Source organism: Thamnophis sirtalis, unplaced genomic scaffold, assembly GCF_051295495.1.
Source record: "Thamnophis sirtalis isolate CommonGarterSnake01/CBP01778 unplaced genomic scaffold, rThaSir2_p1.2 scaffold_7, whole genome shotgun sequence".
Taxonomy (NCBI): domain Eukaryota; kingdom Metazoa; phylum Chordata; class Lepidosauria; order Squamata; family Natricidae; genus Thamnophis; species Thamnophis sirtalis.
This window is the reverse complement of record NW_028261387.1, coordinates 2811850-2834284: the sequence shown is the minus strand read 5'-3', so window position 1 is coordinate 2834284 and position 22435 is coordinate 2811850. Positions and strand designations below refer to the sequence as shown.

Here is a 22435-nt window from a genome sequence, read left to right as displayed (position 1 = left end):
GAGAGAGAGAGAGAGAGAGAGAGAGAGAGAGAGAGAGAGAGAGAGAGAGAGAGAGATTGAGTCTTTAAGGTAATCCAGAGAGGAAACCAAAACTATAAGTGTTAACACAACAGGTAGTCCTTGCTTAGCAACCACAATTGGGATCGACCGCTTGGTCAGCAAGCACCGCAGCCGCTAAACCAAAAAATCACGTGACTAGGCGGGGCTTATGATCTCCCTTCCCGTTTGGTCATTAAGGCAAACATCATCTGAGCATGGCTTCTGCATTTTACTTCCACGTTCTCTATTAATGTGCTTGTTGTGAGCCATTTGCAAATCTCCCTTGTAGGGCAAAGCACCCACGTAGTGAACATGGGATGCTGCAATGGTGTGAATTACAAAGCTACTTTAAAAAAATGTTATAACTTTAAACAGTCACTAAACAAGGCAATCAGTCAGCAAGGGCTACCTGTATCTTTATTGTAAGGTTGGAATAACAGATTCTTGCAAGTTTGAAAGCATTTCTCTCCCCTCTCACCCCACCCTGGCCGCCTTTGCTAGAAAACTAAGAACGGTAGGAGAGTTCTTAAGAAATTCCCGCAAAGGCCGATTAGTACATAGTTAGTCAATCTGGATATTTTGGTCTTTATCTCTAGTCATAGCTCACATACCCATAAAAATGTTCCTTCACAGAATGCTCAAATCCAAAACACTCCCTTTGCAAAGACTGAGTGGTCTGTTTCAGTTCCATTCTATGGTGGAACATTTTATACTTCCTTAGCTCACAGCCTTTTGAACTGAGCTCAGGAAAGAATCAGGGACATTTAAGGACAGATACTATAAATAATCATATTTCTGGTCTTCCTTTGCAAGCGAGTGGCTGTATTTTGAACTGATAGGCTTAAACAGTCTTCAAAAGGAGATACATTTCAACATAGAACCATAAATTAATATTGCACAGTGCTAAATGATGTCATCAAGGTCAAAGGTTAGGCCTAAACATACTTGGTGCTTTTGCTGGATACCCAACCATTGAAGGATGTCTGTGGGTATTCTCAGTCACTGGCTGTCCCAAAGGTGCTTTTTTCAAAAGGCAACTGGGTTTTCTTTGTCTTGCTTGAAGATGTTTCTTCTTCATTCAAGAAGGTTCATCAGATCTTCTGCAGAACGGAAAAAGCTTCTTGGACGCGAAACGAAATGTCTTCAAGCAGAACAACCGAAGTCCAGTTGCCTTTTGAAAAAGCACCTTCGGTCCAACCTCTTTGAAGAGGACCATGTTGCTACCTTCTGGAATACGTTGCAATGCAGTTGTCATCAAAGCAATGTAAAAGTAGCATGAGTAAAATCCCAGACAAGTATCAACTTCTGGCAAAACTACCAGCGTTTGTGTTACCCGAACCTGCGCGCCCAAAACTAGCAAAAGGCTTAAAAACTTAAAAATGCTTTGGCTCCATTAGACTCTATGACGAGATGAAGCTATCCTCAACGCTGCGATATAGAACATCTCATCCTTCTCTCCTGCCTGAAGAGAGATGCCCCCTTCATAGCCCCTCTCATTGTCCACGTATGCTACCATGATGTTCATGAATGTATTGTCCTGCTGCTCATTCATAACCTGCTCATGTGTCATGACTTTTTTATTTTGAGAAAAGAAGAACGTGTGAATTGCTGAGAGTCTACTACAGCATACCCTTTTGTATACATTTTTTGTTCTTCCTTGCAAGACTGTGAATGCTTCGGCCACTCCAACCGGTGCAGTTACATCGATCTGCTCAGTACATTCATTTGTGTGAGCTGTAAACACAACACTAGAGGGTACCACTGTCAATTGTGCAGGCTGGGCTACTACAGAAATGCTTCTGCAAAGCTGGACGATGAAAATGTATGCATAGGTCAGTTATGTTCTAATTCTGGCGTTTTTGTTCTCTGCCTGTTTTTAGCCATTTGGAATCCATTGGTACTTAAGTAAACTGTTTCCATCTTTTTTAATTTTGCAAGCTAGGCCAGAATAAGCTTTTTCAGTGAAGATCTGTGATTAATTGTGTTTGATTTTAGAATTGAATCCATAGCTGGACTAAGTAAGAAGTTTATGTGGTTATGAATGGCCGTGATTAAATATTGTAGATATTTCTTCATTTTGTTAAAAAAAAAAAATCTTTACTGTCAGTTCAACTATCCTATTTGGGTTTTTTTGAACACCAAAGCAATGCTCAAATTAGTAGATTGGAACCTTCTATTTTGGGAATCTTTGGTGTTCTTAGGGCTTTTAAATATATTTAAATTGCAGCACAGACATATAATTTAATCTTATACAATAACATGCATTTAATTACTGCAAATGGTGAGCATCGGGTCAGATAGCTTCATAGTAATGTGAAATAAATGTAATATTATATAATATTAGGCTACGTTGAAATAAAACCCACAATCAAAACTCAATAATCAAAACTCAATAATAAATTGTGTTCCCCCAAATAAGTCTTTCCCCCCAAAAAATCATTAGCTAAAAATGGCGGACAAAACATCTTCATTCTCTGAGATAAACAGAAGAAGCTTGGGAAACCAAGTGAATGGGTAGAAGTGAATATGGCTGCAGATTATACAGTATAGATGTCTTAAAAGATTAGGCTGAAGATTAGGCATATTTTTGAAGCGGAGCTGCCTTCCTGCTGAATTTAACCTGTTTTGTAATCACTTTCCTCTTTTCAATAAATTCTTTCAATGTTTCATCTGCATCCAATTTCTTGCCACTTCCATTCCTAATACATTCCTTCTCCTTAGCTTTATGGCCTTGCTATTTATTTCTCCTAGGAACAGAAGTACATAATTTTTTTCTGTGTGTGCAATTTGTGTGGGAGGAAGAAAGGTTGCTGTAATCAGATGGGGGGGAGGGTCAATTAATTTTATAAATTGGGCTCCTTATTTTACAAGTAATACTCTTAATTAATGATCATTCATACTCTTAGCTGGGGAGTATGACTTTTGGCAGATATACACGTATAGTAGTGTATCGTCTTATAGGAGAGAGTAGATTTCCAAAACTAGTTTCAGCAATGGTTGGCAATCATCCAATGACAAATATAGAACTTATATTTTTCTGTTCATTTTCCTACCTTTTATTCTGGATTAGGATCATCTTAAATTTAGGATTGTCTTCCTTTTGAGCAAGTAAAGAGAATGCAAAATCTTTCTAGTAATAAGAAATAGCAAAATATAAAGTCCATCACCTTAAAAAAAAAATCTAGTTAAAAAGATGGCCAAAAATCTTTCTTATGAAACATTCCCCATCACTGTTTTGTCCCCCATCGCTAGGCAGATTTTTGATTAATTCAACTGTTACAGCATCTTGGTGCAGCCCAAGGTAGACGGACACTCAATGCAAAGAGGAATAACATCCGAAGAGAACCACTTGACATACGATGCATTTCTAACTATCGAGATCACCTAATTATAGAAACAGAGTCTTCTTCTATCTGCAGATCATTTTAGGATAAGTTAAAAACCCTTTCTCCTGTTCACCACCAGCTCATCAGGAGTACCTGATCATTATTTCTACAAGTATATATGATGAACTTCATATTCAATGTACAATTCCTCTCCCAAAAGAGTTGTCTATGTAGAAATCCAACTTGGAATCTGTCGCATGTTGGATAACTACCTGGTTTTTACAGCTGCAGAGTAAGGGAAGTATTCTAAGCAATGTGATATAACTATTGGTGTTATTACCACTATTACTGCTACTACCATCCTTGTTATCATCTTTTTTCCACCTTCTGATCTTCTTAGATTACCATACCTTACTGGATCAGAAGATTCAAGATTTAATGAATTTGTATGCTGCCCAATCCCGAAGGACTCCGGGCGGCTTACATAAAAACAGTTTTAAAAATACTAAAAAAAATTAAAATACAAAGACAAAACAAGTTAAAAGAACACAACATGCACTCAACCTTAGTGGGGCTGGAACTCAATCAAGGATCAACAGCCCCAGGCCTGCCGGAATAGCCAGGTCTTAGTAGACTTTCAGAAGGCCGAGAGAGTGGGGAGGGTCCGGATCTCAGGGGGTAGATCGTTCCATAGGGCCGGAGCAGCCACAGAGGAGGCTCTCCCCTGAGGAGCCGCCAGACGACATTGTCTAGTCGACGGCACCCGGAGGAGGCCCATCCTGTGAGATCTTATCGGACGCTGGGAGGTATGTGGCAGGAGGCGGTCTTGTAGATATCCAGGTCCTAGGCCATGTAGGGCTTTAAAGGTGATAGTAGAGGTCTTAAAGGTCTTCTGGATTGCCATCCTACCATGAATTTAAATCAGTGATCATTATTAGTTATCTATTCCTACTTCTTGATATGACAGGATTCTGTAAACCAGTGGTTCCCAACCCTTTTTTTGGCCATGTCCCACCTAAACATCTGTAAAATCCTCATACCACCCCCTCCATGACATATAATTCTTGCTTTACACAAAGAGTGAACTCTACTCACAAAGAGGAAGCCTAAAAGGCCATTAACTGGGTTTAAACAAGGTTCAAATTGCCCCCATTAAAAATCAAATTGCCCCCCTGTGGGACCTAGGCCCCACGTTGGGAACCACTGCTGTAGATCTATGTGGAATATAGTGCATACTTCTTTGGAGCTTGAAATAAAATGCCATTAATTAAATGTAACAGAAATCTTACCATAAAGCATTTACACTTGAGCTACAGACCACCCCTTACCTCTAAACACTGGCTAGGAATCAATTATATTTTTTCAAGTTTAACATTGAGTCTTTTAAGGATACAGATTATTAAAAAAATATAGCATTCTGTTGATTTTAGACAGCAAGGTTTCGTTTAAAAAAGATCTCTTCAAGATATTCAATATGACTTTTCAACTGTGCAGCAGAAAATTTTGTACAATATTCTTTATGAATGTACTTTAATTACACCATTTCATGCTTGGATTATAATTGCACCTATCACTCCAATGCATTTTATTGCTTCTAACAAGATTCATTATTGTAGCTATTTTTAAAAAGGTATTTTCTACAAAAAAAAAACACGGTAATCTGCATATTAAACATATTGATGAAAGGAATCAAGATGTAATACATTTTCAGATACTTACATAAAAAAACAAGAAATGATACTGAATTGTGGGATGCTTTATCCACAATTTCCAAAATGAGGCTAAGTAATGTTTTTAAAAAGCATCTTGTTGAATTAATTGATTCTATACAAATATTAAGAAATATGACATCCACTATTCTTGACCTGGTCATTGGAATGCATATTCAAGTATAGTTCAAATAGAAGACTCATCTAATTAATACTGACTAACATAAGTGGGGCTTATTGGCTATCTAACTCTTAGCAGGAGAAAAATGTACCTTCATCTAGCAATAGGAGAAAAGAGTTAATTGTATTCAAGCTCAGTAATGTTGAATGTGAGGACATCCTCACATTTAAGGCAACAGAAGATGCAGTTGTGTCATAACTTGAAGCATTTTGATTTAGATCTCATCAAAACCATTCAATTTCTGATGATGTATTCTGACTTGTGCCTCCTTTCCCACATCCTTTGCCTTCTCTATAGATCTGCTTATACCAAAAATAGAAGCTATTACAGGTAGTACTCAACTTACGATCACAATTGAGCCCAAAAATGTCTGTTGCTAAGTGAGACATTTGTTAAGTGAATTTTGCCCCATTTTACGATCTTTCTTGCCACAGTTTTTAAATGAATCACTGAAGTTGTTAAGTTAGTGCTATGGTTGTTGTTCTGTCCCCCCTTCTCCGCTCGTTAACAGACGACAGGCAAACAAACTTAAAAGGAACTCTCTTTATCAGTCCTCGGCTCAAACTGGCTAGGAGCCCAAAATAAACCTAATTGAAGTCTCTGCCTGAAGATAACGGAATGCAAAACAAATCTCTCTTACGGCAACACAAGGTGAACAAAAAGAAAGCAAAGCACTTCTTCAAATGTCTCTACAAATCAGGGTTACAGAAATCAAATCACTTCTCCAAGTTTCCATCCAAGAAACCACGACCGATAATCCATGAATGTTGAACTCACAAATGAATGTTGACTCCTGCAACCAGGGCGTGGCACCATCCGTCCTTTTATCACCAGAAGCCCCACTAACGAGCCCCAGCTGCATTGTTAAACTTGCATCCCGAAAAGACTCACAGGAGACGTCTGCTGAGTCACAACAGGTTGTTAAGTCAATCTGTCCTCCCCACTGACTTTGCTTGTAAGAAGATCACAAAAGGTGATCACATGACCTCAGGACACTGCCACCTTCATAAATATGAGTCAGTTGCCAAGCATTTAAATTTTGATCACGTCATTATGGGGATGCTGCAAAGGTCACATGAAAAAAATGATCACAAGTCCCTTTTTTCAAAGTTCCATTGTAACTTTGAATTGTCTCTAAGTGAACTGTTGTAAATCAAGCACTACCTGTAATAAACAGCGTCAGCAATCATGACATTGATAATTCCTTTTAAGCTTTAGCATTTCTGAGTATATACCAAAGATGTTGTGATGTTCTACCATGAAATCCCAAGATTCTTAATAGATAATAAATCCTGTTGAACTTGATTAAACTCACTTGTGAGTCAAGAGAATGCTGACTTTGCTTCAATCAGCACATGTTAATGTTTAATGTTAATGTTTAATAAATTTATATGCCGCCCAATCCCGAAGGACTCCGGGCGGCTTACATAAAAACAATTTAAAAGAATACTAAAAAATTTAAAAATAGAAAGACAAGGCAAGCTAAAAACACACAACATGCACTCAACCTTAGTGGGGCTGGACCTCATTCAAGAGGTCAACAGCCCCAGGCCTGCCGGAACAGCCAGGTCTTAGTAGACTTTCGGAAGGCCGAGAGAGTGGGAAGGGTCCGGATCTCTGGGGGTAGATCGTTCCATAGGGCTGGGGCAGCTACAGAGAAGGCCCTCCCCTGAGGAGCCGCCAGACGACATTGTCTAGTCGACGGCACCCGGAGAAGGCCCATCCTGTGAGATCTTATCGGACGCTGGGAGGTATGTGGCAGAAGACAGTCTCGTAGATGTCCTTCCTAAAATAAACACTATCCAAGGCAATAAGCAACATTATACTTTAGTTTAGCAAATAAATAAAAGAAAAAAGAAATGTTCAGGAAAATAGTAACTATCCTCAGCAATTCCACTGATTGCATTTTTAGAACTAGTTTTCAAAATTACCCCAAAACCTTAATATAGCTGTGTTTTAATGAAATTTAGGACCTTTGGGTTACAGCAGTACTTAAATTATAACCTGTAATCCAATATTTGCAACTTTCCTTTAGTAAGTTTCAGTGACAATAGCCATCATGTGTTTAGTAGCGTCTGATCAAAAAACATCATAACGCAAGTGTCTACAGACACCTAAGCAAACAACTTTATTAAAAACTGAACAACCACTTGGAGTGCGTGAAAATAGAAAATGTACATGGCCATATAAATAGTGAAATATTATTTAAATATAGATTTTTATAATTTGATCATCCTTCACTATGTTAGTTTTATTTGCACACATTCATAGCAATAGCAATAGCAGTTAGACTTATATACCGCTTCATAGGGCTTTCAGCCCTCTCTAAGTGGTTTACAGAGTCAGCATATCGCCCCCAACAACAATCTGGGTCCTCATTTTACCCACCTCGGAAGGATGGAAGGCTGAGTCAACCTTGAGCCGGTGAGATTAGAACCGCTGAACTGCAGTTAGCAGTCAGCCGAAGTGGCCTGCAGTACTGCACTCTAACCACTGCGCCACCTCGGCTCCTCATTTTGTTCAGATTTCCAAGCAGATGGATTACAACTTTAAATCCAGTTCCCGTGGTCTTGTTTCTATTGCCTAAGTAATGCTGTGAACTTGATGTGCATTGTGCATGTCCAAAGCCATGAAAGAAGCATCAATGTGCAACAGGTTTGTGTTTGCACAATTCCTAAAATCTGACTAAACTGTCTCTTAAGAAAAAAAATTAAAAATGCTTTTACTTGAAAAGCAAGTATTATCTTCAGCCATGGTTGAAAGAATAATTGTAGTATTATAAACAATATTTTTAAACGAGGGAGCAACCCTAACATTAATGCTTGTTTTAAATTATTGGCTAGTTGCATCGTTTCTAGAAAAACCCAAGGGTCAATCTGCATTCTTAGCATAATTATGTGGTTCAGCATTACTTCAACTGGAAAAGACCTGAGCAAAACCTTTCTTTTGCATTTAGTTTTGTGCTTAGAAGTTCAGGTTATATAAAAATAACCACCCCATAATTGTAGCGTAGAGTGACAGATATCTAAATGAGCCTGTACTACCTTGTTATTCTGAATTTATAGTCACTCTCAAATCACATATTGTAAGTGTCATTCGTAATTCATAGAGTCTGAAAAGTTGCCCAACATGTAATACTTGCTTTTTAGAATAAATTCTCCTTAAACTTTTTCGACTTGCAGTGTAGAATTATCACCTTTTAGCATTCTGTTTTTCCTTTTCTCCTCTTGCTGATTTGTAATCAAATTGCAGTAAATAAACAAATGGAACAATGTTTTTTTTTAAACAATAATAGTAATAATGCTTTTCACACAGCATGAATTCGAAGGAAATGCTTTGGGATCTCACTATTTAATAACTGTAGGCAAAGTTATTGTTACCCTGAAATATAAATTCTATCCACACAGGAGTATTTGCAATCAAAATCAAATTCTTAAAGAAAAAAAATTCCAGAAAAACCAATAACAAGAGTTAAATGAAACAGGAAACTGATCTAGGGAAGATGCAATAAAAATAATTCTGTTGTTTCAAACTGCATTAAAACAGTAGAGCAAGTTGATAAATGTTGCAGTTATTGACAGTAAGTACTGGGAATTTACAGCCATAAATCATATCTGATTTCTCATTATCAAACTGGAAAAGATATTTAGGCAAACTTTTGTTACATCCACTGGAATGACCAATAGCTTCCTAAAAGGCTACTTATGAAAGGGTCACTTTTAGCATTATTGCTAACTTCTTTTTAAAAAAAACATGAGTGCCCCACATGGAATAATGTATATTGTTCTAGTCACTATAGATAACTTACTATGGAATTGGAAATCTTTAGGAAGAAAGAAACCAGAATTATCAAGGAAAAGTTACAAATGCCTGGACATTTTAATTTAGGGCCGAGGTGGCGCAGTGGTTAAATGCAGCACTGCAGGCTACTTCAGCTGACTGCACTTCAGCAGTTCGGCTGTTCAAATCTCACCGGCTCAGGGTTGACTCAGCCTTCCATCCTTCCGAGGTGGGTAAAATGAGGACCCAGACTGTGGGGGCGATATGCTGACTCTGTGAACCGCTTAGAGAGGGCTGAAAGCCCTATGAAGCGTTATATAAGTCTAACTGCTATTGCTATTAAAGAACAGATGAAAGTGTAATATAATAGGTAAACCTCATGATTGGTCACATAGCAACCATTTGAAGTTACAAAAGCCAGACAAAGGGTAGGTATGACTCTGTTTCAAAGTTATGGCAACTGCAGCCGACCCCGTGGTCATTCATTCTTACAACTGACCACAGGATGCTGCAATCACACTCCTCTCCACTCTCTCCTCAAGTCTCCCGCTTCCCACCCCACCTCCAGCAACAATCATGTACTCTGCCCCTCAATGTCTCTGGGCCACTCGGCATCATCTGAGAAGCGAGTGCCATTTTCCGAGCACTCTAATCAGCCTCTAAAATTGGCTTCCTTCTCACTGTTTCCCTCCTACTGGTGGCTTGCCTTAATATGGCAACCCTTAACCAGGGTTGATCTAACAGCATGTTATTATGCTATTCCGATGGGATTATTCAAATATTTAAAGATAAAAGGAAAACCAAATATGAGTATATATTCCTTAAACCTGAAATTAAAAGTGCTGCGACCGATGCAATATTTAATTAGAGAAGTGCTATTTTTAAAATATGTATAAGATCAAACATTGTCCACCTCAATGTCTTTATGTTTAACACAATAACGGAAAAGCTAGACTTAAGATTTAATGAATTTGTATGCTGCCCAATCCTGAAGGACTCTGGGCGGCTTACATAAAAACAATTTAAAAATACTAAAAATTTAAAATACAAAGACAGAGCAAGTTAAAAGAACACAACATGCACTCAGTTCTTAGTGGGGCTGGAACTCAATCAAGGATCAGCAGCCCCAGGCCCCAGGTCTTAGTGGACTTTCGGAAGGCCGAGAGAGTGGAGAGGGTCCAGATCTCAGGGGGTAGATCGTTCCATAGGGCTGGGGCAGCTACAGAGAAGGCCCTCCCCCAAGAAGCCGCCAGATGACATTGTGTAGTCGACGGCACCCGGAGAAGGCCCATCTGTGAGATCTTATCGGACGCTGGGAGGTATGTGGCAGGAGGAGATATCCAGGTCCTAGGCCATGTAGGGCTTTAAAGGTGATAACCAGCAAGCGCGTTCGGAGACCAATAGGGAGCCAGTGCAGCTCGCGGAGGATAGGTGTCACGTGGGTGTACCTCGGTACACCCAGTATCGCTCGAACCTGACTTGAACTAAACTCCTGCTAACTAATCTTCTTAAACATTAATCTTAGTCCTACTACTACTCAACTCAGATTTCCAAGGTAGGAAATGTTAATATACTAATACGAATTATAATCTTGAATGAAGAACGCACTCTGTTGGATGTGTGCTCCGTGTGAGTGAACAACATCCAGCAAAGACCATAATCAATTGGATACCACCAGAGATTCAGAGAAAAAGAAAACCTGGTGCCAAACATTACAGGAAGACCTGAAAAACATCAATCTTAAATGGAAAGATGTGGAGACTGTAGCGGCAGACATAAATAAATAAATGAATAAATAAATCCTTGGGAAGGACTCAAGAGGTGAATGAAAATTCCAAACCCAGTCTAAACATCTGGCTCATTGTGGGACAAACCACAATAATTATAATGATGCCCAAAAATCCAAACGTCAGTAATTTCTAAACACTAAAATGCTGTAAATAAATTCAATTAGTCCTTGTGACTATAAAGAATGACTATTCTGGAAATGCTTAAAGTATCTTTTCATTGCCTGCAGAAACCATTCAGCACTGCAGTGTGTACAGAAGAGGGAACTTCACTTTCTCTATTTTAATCATTTAAAATGTACTTTACTTGATGGCCTGTTGATGTTTCTTGAAATGCCAAACTTACCTGATGTTCATTAAAACAAATCTTAAAAGCATGAAGATCAAATTGGAAAGCTAACTATATTTTTGAAGACAGCAGTGACTTCATTCTTTGTTTTATTTCTACGCCATCTTCTTATTCCATCATGAAAATCATTCGTTAAAGTAACTTTGCCAGCATTTACAGACAGGAATTCATATTTAATTTCAAAGGGCAACAGGGAATTTATCATCGGGCTTCCCCACCCCCCCCACCCCTCTCTCTCTTTCAATCTTAATCCCTTCACTTTTGTAGGAAAGAAGGAAGGGTTATGATTTTGTGATGCTGTGATTGGCGGGATCCACCTTAAATTCATAACGTGGCTCATTTATATATGGATCTATACATCCTTTAGTTAAAGGTGAATATTGCAAACTGATTAACAAGAGACTTTTATGCATGGTGGGGTTTTTCCCCCCTTTCCATCATCTTTAAATGCTGATGGACATCTATGGTCCTACAGCTATTGTTGAACTATATAATACTGATCATTATATCTCAGCAATGGCCATAACTGAGCATTAGCTGTACTGGTTGAAGCTAATGGAACCCGGGACCAGCTAAACACCTCAACCCTGCCGTATATTTAGAAAGTGAACCTTGTTACCCATTTCAGTGATGCTTTACTTATGACTGTGTGCCCCTGGCGCTGAGTTGACGTTTGTTATCTTGTTTCTGCAGAGTGTAATTGTAACCGTTTGGGCTCAGTCCATGATCGCTGTAATGAAAAAGGAATTTGTGAGTGTAAGCAGGGAGCAACAGGGCCTAAGTGTGATAAGTGTCTGCGGGGATATAACTGGCACAACCAGGGTTGTCAATGTAAGTAATTGCCCTACTTCTGCCCCCCCCCTTCATCCCTTGCTGCCTGTGCTTCCCCCGTGCCAGCATGCTCGGCCCCCAAGGCCAGACTAATTTTTTTAAAAAAGAGTGAGCTTTCCAAATGTATCCCGCCTGAGCCTGAACTCTAATGAGAGCATTCCAACAAAGGCAATAAATTGGCTATGCGATCCATTTGTTTCAATATGCTGTGTTAAGTGCCCCTTTTCTTTCTTTCTGCTAATGCTTGGAGCACCGTGGAACTGAAAATAGCACGCGTTGGTGTCTTGCCAGGTCTAGTCAATGGAACTATGATGAGCTATACTTCTCGTGCCCTGGTTCCAAATGCAGAACCAGAAACATAAACACGATATACTAATACGCATGTGCATTTTTCTCTTTTTGCATTTACCTTTTCCTAGATAGGTTAGGTTAGGTTAAGTTTATTTATAGGCCACCCTTTTCCCTGAGGGGACTCAGGGCGGCTTACAACTTATATAGGAAGGGGAAACATACAAAGACATATAGGACAATACATAATTAAAAGAGTAAGCAACATTCATTCAACATTCGGGCGGGGATGGAATATAATCTTTAACCCCAGGCCTGATGGGATAGCCAGGTCTTGAGGGCTGTGCGGAAGGTCTGGAGGGTGGTGAGGGTACGAATCTCCACGGGGAGATCGTTCCAAAGGTACTGGAAACTTGGAAGTCACGAATTAATCTATTTCTCTCACTTAAGCCCTTAATTTGGGTTTAGTTTCTGTTTACTATCTGCTTTTCTTCCCCCATATGAATCTGACAGTGTTTAAATTGCTTCAGGTAATAGAGAGTTATTGCTTCCAAAAGTGCCTACCGAAAACGGCCTTCTCTGTTGCCGCTCCGGCCCTATGGAATGAGCTGCCCCCAGAGATCCGGGCCCTACCCACCCTCATGGCCTTCCGCAAAGCTATTAAAACCTGGCTTTTCCGGCAGGCCTGGTGCCGTTGACCTCTTGATTGAGGTCCGGCCCCTCTCTGATTGGGTGTATGTTGTGCTTTTTCTTAACTTTGTTGCGTCTCATTGTTTTAATTCTTTTTTTAATCATTTTTCATTTCTGTAAGCCGCCCGGAGTCCTTCGGGATTGGGCGGCCTAGAAATGCAATAAATGAAATGAAATGAAAACAAGGGGAACCCGTGTTGATTCTGTCTTGTTCAACCTCCCAACCGCAGTTACTAAGCCTTCATCAGATTCAGGGCAAAGTTTGGCTAAAGTTTGAAAGCAATGTCTGAAGCAGGTTTTTTGTAAAAACTGCTCCAGGGCTTACTTAATTATTTGTATTTGTATTTTATTATTTGTATGCCGCCCTTCTCCGGAAGGACTCAGGGCAGCGAACAATTCAAGGGGGAAAAGGGGGAACATAAAAAGACAAAATACAAATAATAAAAGTAGACAATAGTCGCACAACCATACATGTCGAGAGGGGAGGGGAACTCATCACTCCCAGGCCTGCCGGCAAAGCCAGGTTTTGACGGCTTTTCGGAAGGCCTGGAGAGAGGTGAGGGTCCGAATCCCTGCGGGGATTATATCGATCTGAAGCTGATTCTGGGAAATGCTAGGAAGGAAAAAGAGAAATTTTTAGTGAAAAGAAGAACAGGAAGGGTGGAAAGGAATATGTAAGCTATTCCCAAGTTACAACTATGTTTAACTGTGTGGGAAGTAATAAAAATGCACTGCACAAATTTTGGATGACCATTCATGTGTTGGTGCCAGTGTTTTTACATTACAACACAGTCATGGGGGAGGGGGAGAACCACACACACACACACACCAGCAGGCTATTTGAGAAATAGAAGCAAAAATGGAGTTTCAGGTAGGTAACACTCAATTGTATCCAGTTAGAATACATGAGTTCCATAAATTCACAATGGAAGTTGTCTTGGCTAAATTACAAATCAACATTTTGTTAAGATAACATTAAGGTTGGCTCATCATAGTGAGTTCTCAGGAAAAAAAAGTTGCAATTTGATGTGCTTTTTATCTGATGTTCTGCATGTTGGATGCTAATATATTTTCATTTCTATTTTACTTGTGCTCTTTCTTCATACGTAATGGCTACTCATTGGTTCTGTTGTGTAGTTATCACGTGAATCTTCCTCATCTTCCAGGAGGTATTCAACTCTTTTCTCCATGTTCATCTCTTTGAATGCATCTCAGATCTGCAACAATGACTGAAGGCAGTTGCAATGCCAAATGTGGGACTGAGGAGCAAGTCATCCTCCAAAAGAGGGTGCAGGCAAATTTAACCTGCCTTGAATGCAAAGTTTGCATAGTGGTTGGAATCAGTAAGAAGATAAAGAGTTGGTGTCATTTAAGAGTAGGAATATATGGTTTAAAGCAGGAAGTAACCAAATGAAAACTTAGCTCTACCATAATTCAATAGGTGATTTTAGATAAAACCTCAGACTCTTCCATTGACGGTTTCCAAAATAACAGTAAGATATTATGCACAATTATTCATGAAGAACTTTTGGGTAATCTTATAATGATTTGCTTGTGCAGGAATGTAAATCAAGGAATGAATTCTTAGGAGAACAGGTATGATTTCTGAATTGATATGGAAGCTTCTAAGACTACAGGTAATCCTTGATATATGACCATTATTGGGATCAGAACCTCTTTGCTATGTGAGGTGGTCATGAAGTGAATCACAGTTTATGACCTTGTTTGTTGTGATCATTAAGCAAATCGTCATAATTGTTAAGGAAATCCAGCTTCCCCCATTGACTTTGCTCATCAGAAGCCAGCTGGGTATGTTGTAAATGCTGATCATATAACCCTGGGATACCACAACCATCCTAAATACATGTTGATTGCCAAGCGCCTAAATTTTGATCACATGATAGGGTCACTGCAACAGTTGTAAGCGCAAGTATCTGTCACTTCTAGGAATCCCATCTTAACTTTGAATAGTTGCTAAACAAATGATCATAAGTCAAGGCCTAACCCCCCCTATGTACTTCCCAGACTATTCTACTCTGGAAGCATCTGTTCTAGCTAGCTGAGAGTTTATACGTCTTTTTGCACAGATGGAAATGTGTGTTTTAATCTGGACCCCAGAAATGGTTCCCAATTTATTTAATAATATTTATTGTAAAGTGTAAAGCTGTTTACTGCTGGATTTGGACTTTTTAACGTGAACGAAATTGCCCTTGTATTCTCAATTGTTCAGTACCAGGGGGAGGTTACTGCAAAATCCCCATTCCCTCCCGATCAGCTGGGACTCGGGAAGCAGAGAATAGATGGGGGCAGGGCCAGTCACAGGTGGTCTTTATTGGTTCTCCAAACCAGTGGCGGGTTTCAAAAATTGTTTGAACCTACTCTGTGGGCGTGGCCTCCTTTGTAGGAGTGGCTTGCCGCCCATGTGACTGGATGGGAGTGGCTTGCCACCCATGTGACCGGATGGGAGTGGCCTGCTGTCCATGTTTAAGAGCCGAGGTGGCACAGTGGTTAAATGCAGCACTGCAGGCTACTTCAGCTGACTGCAGTTCAGCAGTTCGGCTGTTCAAATCTCACTGGCTCAGGGTTGACTCAGCCTTCCATCCTTCCGAGGTGGGTAAAATGAGGACCCGGATTGTTGTTGGGGGCAATATGCTGACTCTGTAAACCGCTTAGAGAGGGCTGAAAGCCCTATGAAGCAGTATATAAGTCTAACTGCTATTGCTATTGCTATGTCACTGGATGGGAGTGGCCTCCCACCCATGTGACCTGGTGGGAGTGGCTAAGATGATGTTATTACTAGATATTACTAATTAATAGATATTATTAATATTACTAGATCATTATTAATGCGTAGATAACTGCGGACAATACACCCCCACCCCCACCCCCACACAAACTATAACAGTGCCAGGAAAACACCAAAAAATAAGACTCCCTCCCCCCCCCCAAAGACTGCCAATGAAATCAATTTTTTTTTCTTAATCCTAAGGACAGGAAAGACAAAGTCACTGGAATAAAAACCATCAAGGCAATGTGGAAAATTATAAAGACAGGCGCTCATAGAACCATCAACCACCTCAGAATTACCTAAACAACGAGAGTGAAACAGAGTAAATCTGGCAAAGCTGCCTTGCAAGAAACCTAGTCTGCCCATAGAAAAGCAGCCACTTTGAGACACACAAACCTGGTCTGAACATTTAAAAGCAACATATTGCGTCACAAAGAAAACATTTGCAAAAAGGAATAACGAACCGGGAGGAACCCAAACTACTCAAAATTTCCACTAACGGTTCTCTAGAATTGGTCAGAACCTGCTGAATGCCACCTCTGTAGTAGACACTGAAATAAATTATTTTAATATAGTACACATTAGAAACAGTGGCAGATAGCATCACAAGCCCCCAAAAAAACCTAGTTGGGTTGATATTTGGGTGTCCGTAGGTGTATAGAGTCCTCCCATTCTTAAAGCATGGAAAATATCACAGATTTGTTACTAAGCAGAGACTTTCTAATTCACAGATTAGTAAGCACGTCGAGCAACGCGGCATCTGCAAGATATAGCCCTATTCCCTAGTATCATATTACTTAGTCCTGGATTTATCTGGATAATAAACTCTTTTTCACGTTCGGCTTTATCTATTTCCGAGGGAAATTTATGATGCAATTGCAGAAATTATTAGAGCGAGCCCAGCAATAACATCTCTTTAATGTGAGATAAAGATTCCCTGAAGAAATCTTCCCTCAGGACTGAAAAGCAGACCCTTGATCCCGATCCCATTGGTGGCCAAAGCTAAACCATTATTAATTTATATAAAACATTAATCTAGCCACTCATCTTATAACCAGTCCTGGGCAATTTGCGATCCCAATCAATTATCCAGCATCAGTTAGTGCAGTTGTTGGAGTGGGGGTGGGGGGAGACTGAGAAGGTTGAAATAAAAAACACCAGCTCTTCTTGTAAAGGATGTGCACCAGTGGTGGGTTTCAAAAATTGTTCGAACCTCCTCTGTGGGTGTGGCCTCCTTTGTGGGAGTGGCTTGCTGCCCATGTGACCGGATATGAAGATGCCGACGACACTTGTCAGAACCACCTTAAATTCCCTCACACACAGCACTGGCATGCATAAGAATAGGATGTCAACTTGTTTTTTAAAAGGCATCTTTGGTTTGCGTTAAAACACCTTCAAGACACGCAATGTTCTGATTGCACCACAAACGCAGTAGTCATCCTTACCTTTCACAGAGGCACTGAGTTTTATAAATAGGAGCATGATAGTGTAGAATAATCATATCCAAGGACCAGTGGTGGGTTTCAAAAAATTTTGGAGCCTCTTCTGTAGGTGTGGCCTGCTTTCCGGGTCCACTGGTGGAACCTCTTCTAACCGGTTCGGTAGATTTGACGAACCGGTTCTACCGAATAGGTGCGAACTGGTAGGAACCCACCTCTGATGTGCATCCCATAAGTGAGATATGGAAGGTTTATTTAAATGGCATGTGTTACTATTTGGAGTGATTTTCTTTGGAATTGTTGGTAGGGAAAAAAAATTGTATTTTGGTGCTTGTCTTTCTTTATTTTTGGCTTTCTTGTAAAAATCTTTGTGTTTTGTTTGTTTACTAGAATCTTTTTATGCCTTCTAAATGGGGCTTTGCTTACAACTAAGAGTTGAGACAAGGAATCTTAAGGTTTATATGTGTTGATTCCTGTTAATATTCTGGAGTTCAGTTTGGGCTTTTTGCTGATAATTGGGGCAAGGAGATGTTACTTACTTGATTTACCTTTAGAGTTGAGTTATGGGAGGAGGAGTTTTATATTTGTTAATTAAGGGGAGGTGACAGGATTATGAACTTGGCATGATGAGTGGAGAAAATCCCTTCCTTAAATGGTAGTTTACCTTTTTGCTTTCATTGAGTTTTGTTTCTTTTGTATGATCTTCGCATTATCTTTTATTGTTTGTTTTTTTAAAATCTTAATAGAATTATTATTAAAAGAAAACTGTGTTTCCCAACTTCAGATGCAAGATCTCCCAGAAGCTTATAAGGCATTACTACCACAATATAATGAGCCGAGGTGGCGCAGTGGTTAAATGCAGCACTGCAGGCTACTTCAGGGGACTGCAGTTCTGCAGTTCGGCTGTTCAAATCTCAGCGGCTCAGGGTCAACTCAGCCTTCCATCCTTCCGAGGTGGGTAAAATGAGGACCCGGATTGTTGTTGGGGGCGATATGCTGACTCTGTAAACCGCTTAGAGAGGGCTGAAAGCCCTATGAAGCGGTATATAAGTCGAACTGCTACTGCTACTACTAGTATAACAATTTTAAAACTAAAACAGTAATTTAGGAAACAACATGTACTAATATTTAGTACAACATGTACTAAATGCTAGGCAAGCATAGCATTTAGAAGCCAAATGTCGCCTGAGTTTTCCTTCAGGGTAGAGGGTTATATCAAGAAAATGTTATCTTTGCCATCATCATCATGTTTCAGTAGAGGATCAATACGCGTAGATAAGAAATCTATGCGTTTACAGGACAGAGGGGAACGTGATTACATACCTTGCCTCATTAACAAAAGCATTAATTCACTTGAACATTTTAGTTTCAGATACTTTAAATGTCTTGGTTCTGTCTTCTGTCAAATGATCTTTCAGAGAAGACCCAATTTTTGGGATGATTTTCCCAAGAAGCTCTTCAACAAGTAGCATTAGAATTGCTTCAAATATGCTTGTCCACACAGTGGCATTAATTAGGAGCAGTGTAGATACTCTAAGCTCATGATCAGAACTATTCCATTACTACAAGGGAACTTGGTTGTGGGCCCCAATGACTTTCCCAGGCTTGTCAAGCAATTTCTGTGTGTATAAAAGTATCCTGCTAAGGAACAAGTTACATACCTTGCCTCATTAACAAAATCATTAATTCACTTGAACATTTTAGATTCAGATACTTTAAATGTAGATGCTGCTGTGTTTCCAAATTTAGGAAACCGGGATAGATCTGCTGTTGCAAGGGGAAGGCCTTCCGTCAGAGCACAAAGCAACAACTTCAGAAACATGTAGCAATTCAAGAGTTCTCTGGGTGTGTTGCAGCATCACAAAAATGAAACAAAACATACTGGTTTCTGTCTAGTTTGCTGCCTTGATAAGTTGTACTATCTATTGTACTGCCAAATTTCAGTTCAGTTTAGTTGACTAAGATTTTTTTTCCCCTTGCACAAAATTGGCGAGGTGGCGCAGTGGTTAGAGTGCAGTACTGCAAGGCTACTTCAGCCGATTGCTAGCTGCAGTTTGGCAGTTCAAATCTCACCAGCTCAAGGTTGATTCAGCCTTCCATCCTTCCGAGATGGGTATAATGAGGACCCAGATTGTTGGGGCAATATGCTGAGTGTAAACCGCTTAGAGAGGGCTGTAAAAGCACTATGAGGCAGTATATAAGTCTAAGTGCTATTGCTATTATCTTGCTGATTCTTAGCTGTAATAATATTTTCCCCTTCCCCTTAGTAAACAGCAGCTTCCCCCCCCCCCACACTTGGAAAGATTCAGATTTTTCTTTCTATTTTAATTTGATGTTAGTATTACTAATCACAAATGTATCTCCTTTGCTACACTTAGAGCGAGACTTCACACAGGCTATTAATTATTTCTCCAAAGTGACATTTCAAGGCAAATGAAGAACCAGAGAATGTTTTTCACTTGGTATTACAGATTGACAGTGAAAATCATCAGGCTTCATCCGCTTGAAAGCTTCATCTGGAGGGAATTTGTAGAAGATTTCAGATTAATTAGAAACTCTTAACATAATACTATTAAAAGATTCCGGTTAGTAGCACTTAAAAACACCACAATTGTACATACTCTGCATTCACTTTTTAAGTGAAAATGGTATTTCATTTTTACTACACATTATGCAAAGGAATTAAGAATTTCTTAATTGTAAGAGCAGAGTAACAGCTTCCCATATTAAAAACCTGCATTAAAATGTGGAAAGCATGACCACTAACCTCTGAAGAGCACTCTGAAATCAGGAATAGTTGGACTCCTGAAACATTCCCGCAAAATGCAATTTTAAATACAAATAGTAGCAATAGCAATAGCAGTAGACTTATATACCGCTTCATAGGGCTTTCAGCCCTCTCTAAGCGGTTTACAGAGAGTCAGCATATTGCCCCCAACAATCTGGGTCCTCATTTTACCCACCTCGGAAGGATGGAAGGCTGAGTCAACCCTGAGCCGGTGAGATTTGAACCGCTGAACTGCTGATCTAGCAGTAGCCTGCAGTGCTCCATTTAACCACTGCGCCACCTTGGCTCTCAAATAGTCTTTGACTTACAACCACAATTGAACCCAAAATTTCTGTTCCTAAGGGAAAAATTTGTTAAGTGGTTTTTGCCTCATTTTGCAACATTTTTTTAGTGAATCACTGCAGTTGTTAAATTAGTAACCCCGCTGTTAAGTGATTCCAGCTTCCACATGGACTTTGCTTTACCAGAATATCACAAAAGGGGATCACATGACCCCAGGATCCTGCAATCGTCATAAATATGAAAGTTTGAAAGTTTCTCCTAGTCCTGCTCTTCATAGCTAGCTCTCCATTAGCTTTTAATATGTGAAGAAAAAATAAATTGTCAAGAGAAGTGAAAAGTCATGGTTGGCAGGAGTTGAGAAAAATCCTCAAAAAAGGAAGAAGCTTAAACGAACAAAAGATTGTATACAAAGTGATGCACAAGCAGTCTTTGTTCACTTTTATGACACTCATGGATCTGTAAAGCAAGGAAAAATTGAAGTAAGAATTTAAACATAGTTGCAGTTTTCACTTAGTTACCTGTTGTGGCCCGGGAGGAGCCGTTGGAGCTGCCACCAGACTCCGACAGTGAGGGGCCTTATGAGTCGGCCCTGGAGGATGTGGAGGACCCTGGACAGGGTTCCGACTCCGAGCAGGGCGCAGAGAGACCGGTTGGTCACCAGGTGGCGCCTGAGCCTTGGATCAGTGGGGAGGAGACAAGAGAGAAGGATCCAGAAACCACCTGTGAGTTGTTCCGGGATGCACGCCGTCGAAGGGCTACTCAGCGTCAAGAACAACTACGTAATTACAGGAGGTAATTACGCTCAGCTGATGCTCATTGAGATCCTCTCCCGATTATAAAAGAGACTGCTTGTGCCATGCCCTTCTTGCAGAAATCAACGTTAGTGACTAATGAGAAACAAACTTGGGAGGCTGGATTGCTGCCAGAGTTTGTTTCCATTGCTGCCAAGGTTTGTAGGACTTGCTGCCAGAGTGCTTATCTCTTTGTTTATTTGGCTTTCAGCCACCGAGAGTCTGGACTGATTAAAAAACATTCTCATTTACGTTTGTCTCGGCTTTCGTTCCTGGACGGAGGAGGGGGGGGTCAGAACAGTGACCACTTTGCTTAACAATAAAACTGTGCTACCTAATGAGGATTATCTATATGAAAGTGGTGGAAGAAAGGATGGGCTGTAAGGATAGAATTATGTTGAGAGATATGGTGAATAAAATAATGTAAACTAAATATTCTTCCATCTTCTTCCAATCTTTTTTTTTTCTTTATACTGTACTGCTTATCCTTTTTCTGCATTTGGTTATCCTAAACCTGGTGGACGTTCAGTGAAAATTCATCCCTGTAGTTGCTAGTTCAGTTCTCTTGTACATTTTGTTGGCCTCAAAAAACTATAGACTGGTACTGTATGTAGTATACATACATGGTACAAATAAACACGAAGAGCCGAGGTGGCGCAGTGGTTAAATGCAGCACTGCAGGCTACTTCAGCTGACTGCAGTTCTGCAGTTCGACGGTTCAAATCTCACCGGCTCAAGGTTGACTCAGCCTTCCATCCTTCCGAGGTGGGTAAAATGAGGACCCGGATTGTTGTTGGGGGCAATACGCTGACTCTGTAAACTGCTTAGAGAGGGCTGAAAGCCCTATGAAGCGGTATATAAGTCTAACTGCTATTGCTATTGCTATTGCTATTAATTATACACTGTTAAAATCTTTTATGTACATGTTGAAAAGGAAATGGAGAGGAATAGAGAACTTTATAGGAAATAAACATGGTAAACATGATGGTTCATTAAAGTACCCAGCTCATTTGAATAATAATCCTTAAAACAATGTTACGGGTTTGCTGGATAGAAGTTATTTTCCAGTTGATCTCTTTGTGAATGATAGCAACCTTAATTTATTTGGTTATGAATCAAATTAATGAAGCAGTTTTTATGATGTAGCAAATTGAGTTTTTATTAGCCCATTGCAACTCAAGTCAGCAGGAAGATAACTACCCAAGATGTTGTCCTAAGAAGATCTGGCAGCTGAATTATCTACTATGATTGTGCCTAAAAGTTCCACTTGAAAGTTGGTCAAGTGGTATTACATTTTCAAATGAAGACAGACTTAATGGAAGTTATTATATGATGGCCTAATGCCAGTTTGACTACAGAATACGCCC

The 22435-nt window shown here is 39.9% G+C and overlaps 1 protein-coding gene across 7 annotated transcripts in view; it reads left to right on the top strand.

Moving 5' to 3' along the window:
* The window catches only part of NTNG1 (netrin G1), a 266043-nt gene that overhangs the window by 221048 nt on the left and 22560 nt on the right, over positions 1-22435 (top strand). For 2 of the 7 annotated variants that reach the window (XM_087719216.1, XM_087719210.1), the window contains 2 exons: positions 1704-1871; positions 11865-12002. The exons of 3 other annotated variants lie outside the window; for them this stretch is intronic. In XM_087719216.1, the coding sequence (XP_087575342.1) occupies positions 1704-1871; positions 11865-12002 (306 nt within the window). The remainder of the gene's footprint in view (positions 1-1703; positions 1872-11864; positions 12003-22435) is intronic. 2 more of the 7 variants (XM_087719212.1, XM_087719211.1) reach the window with 2 other exon arrangements.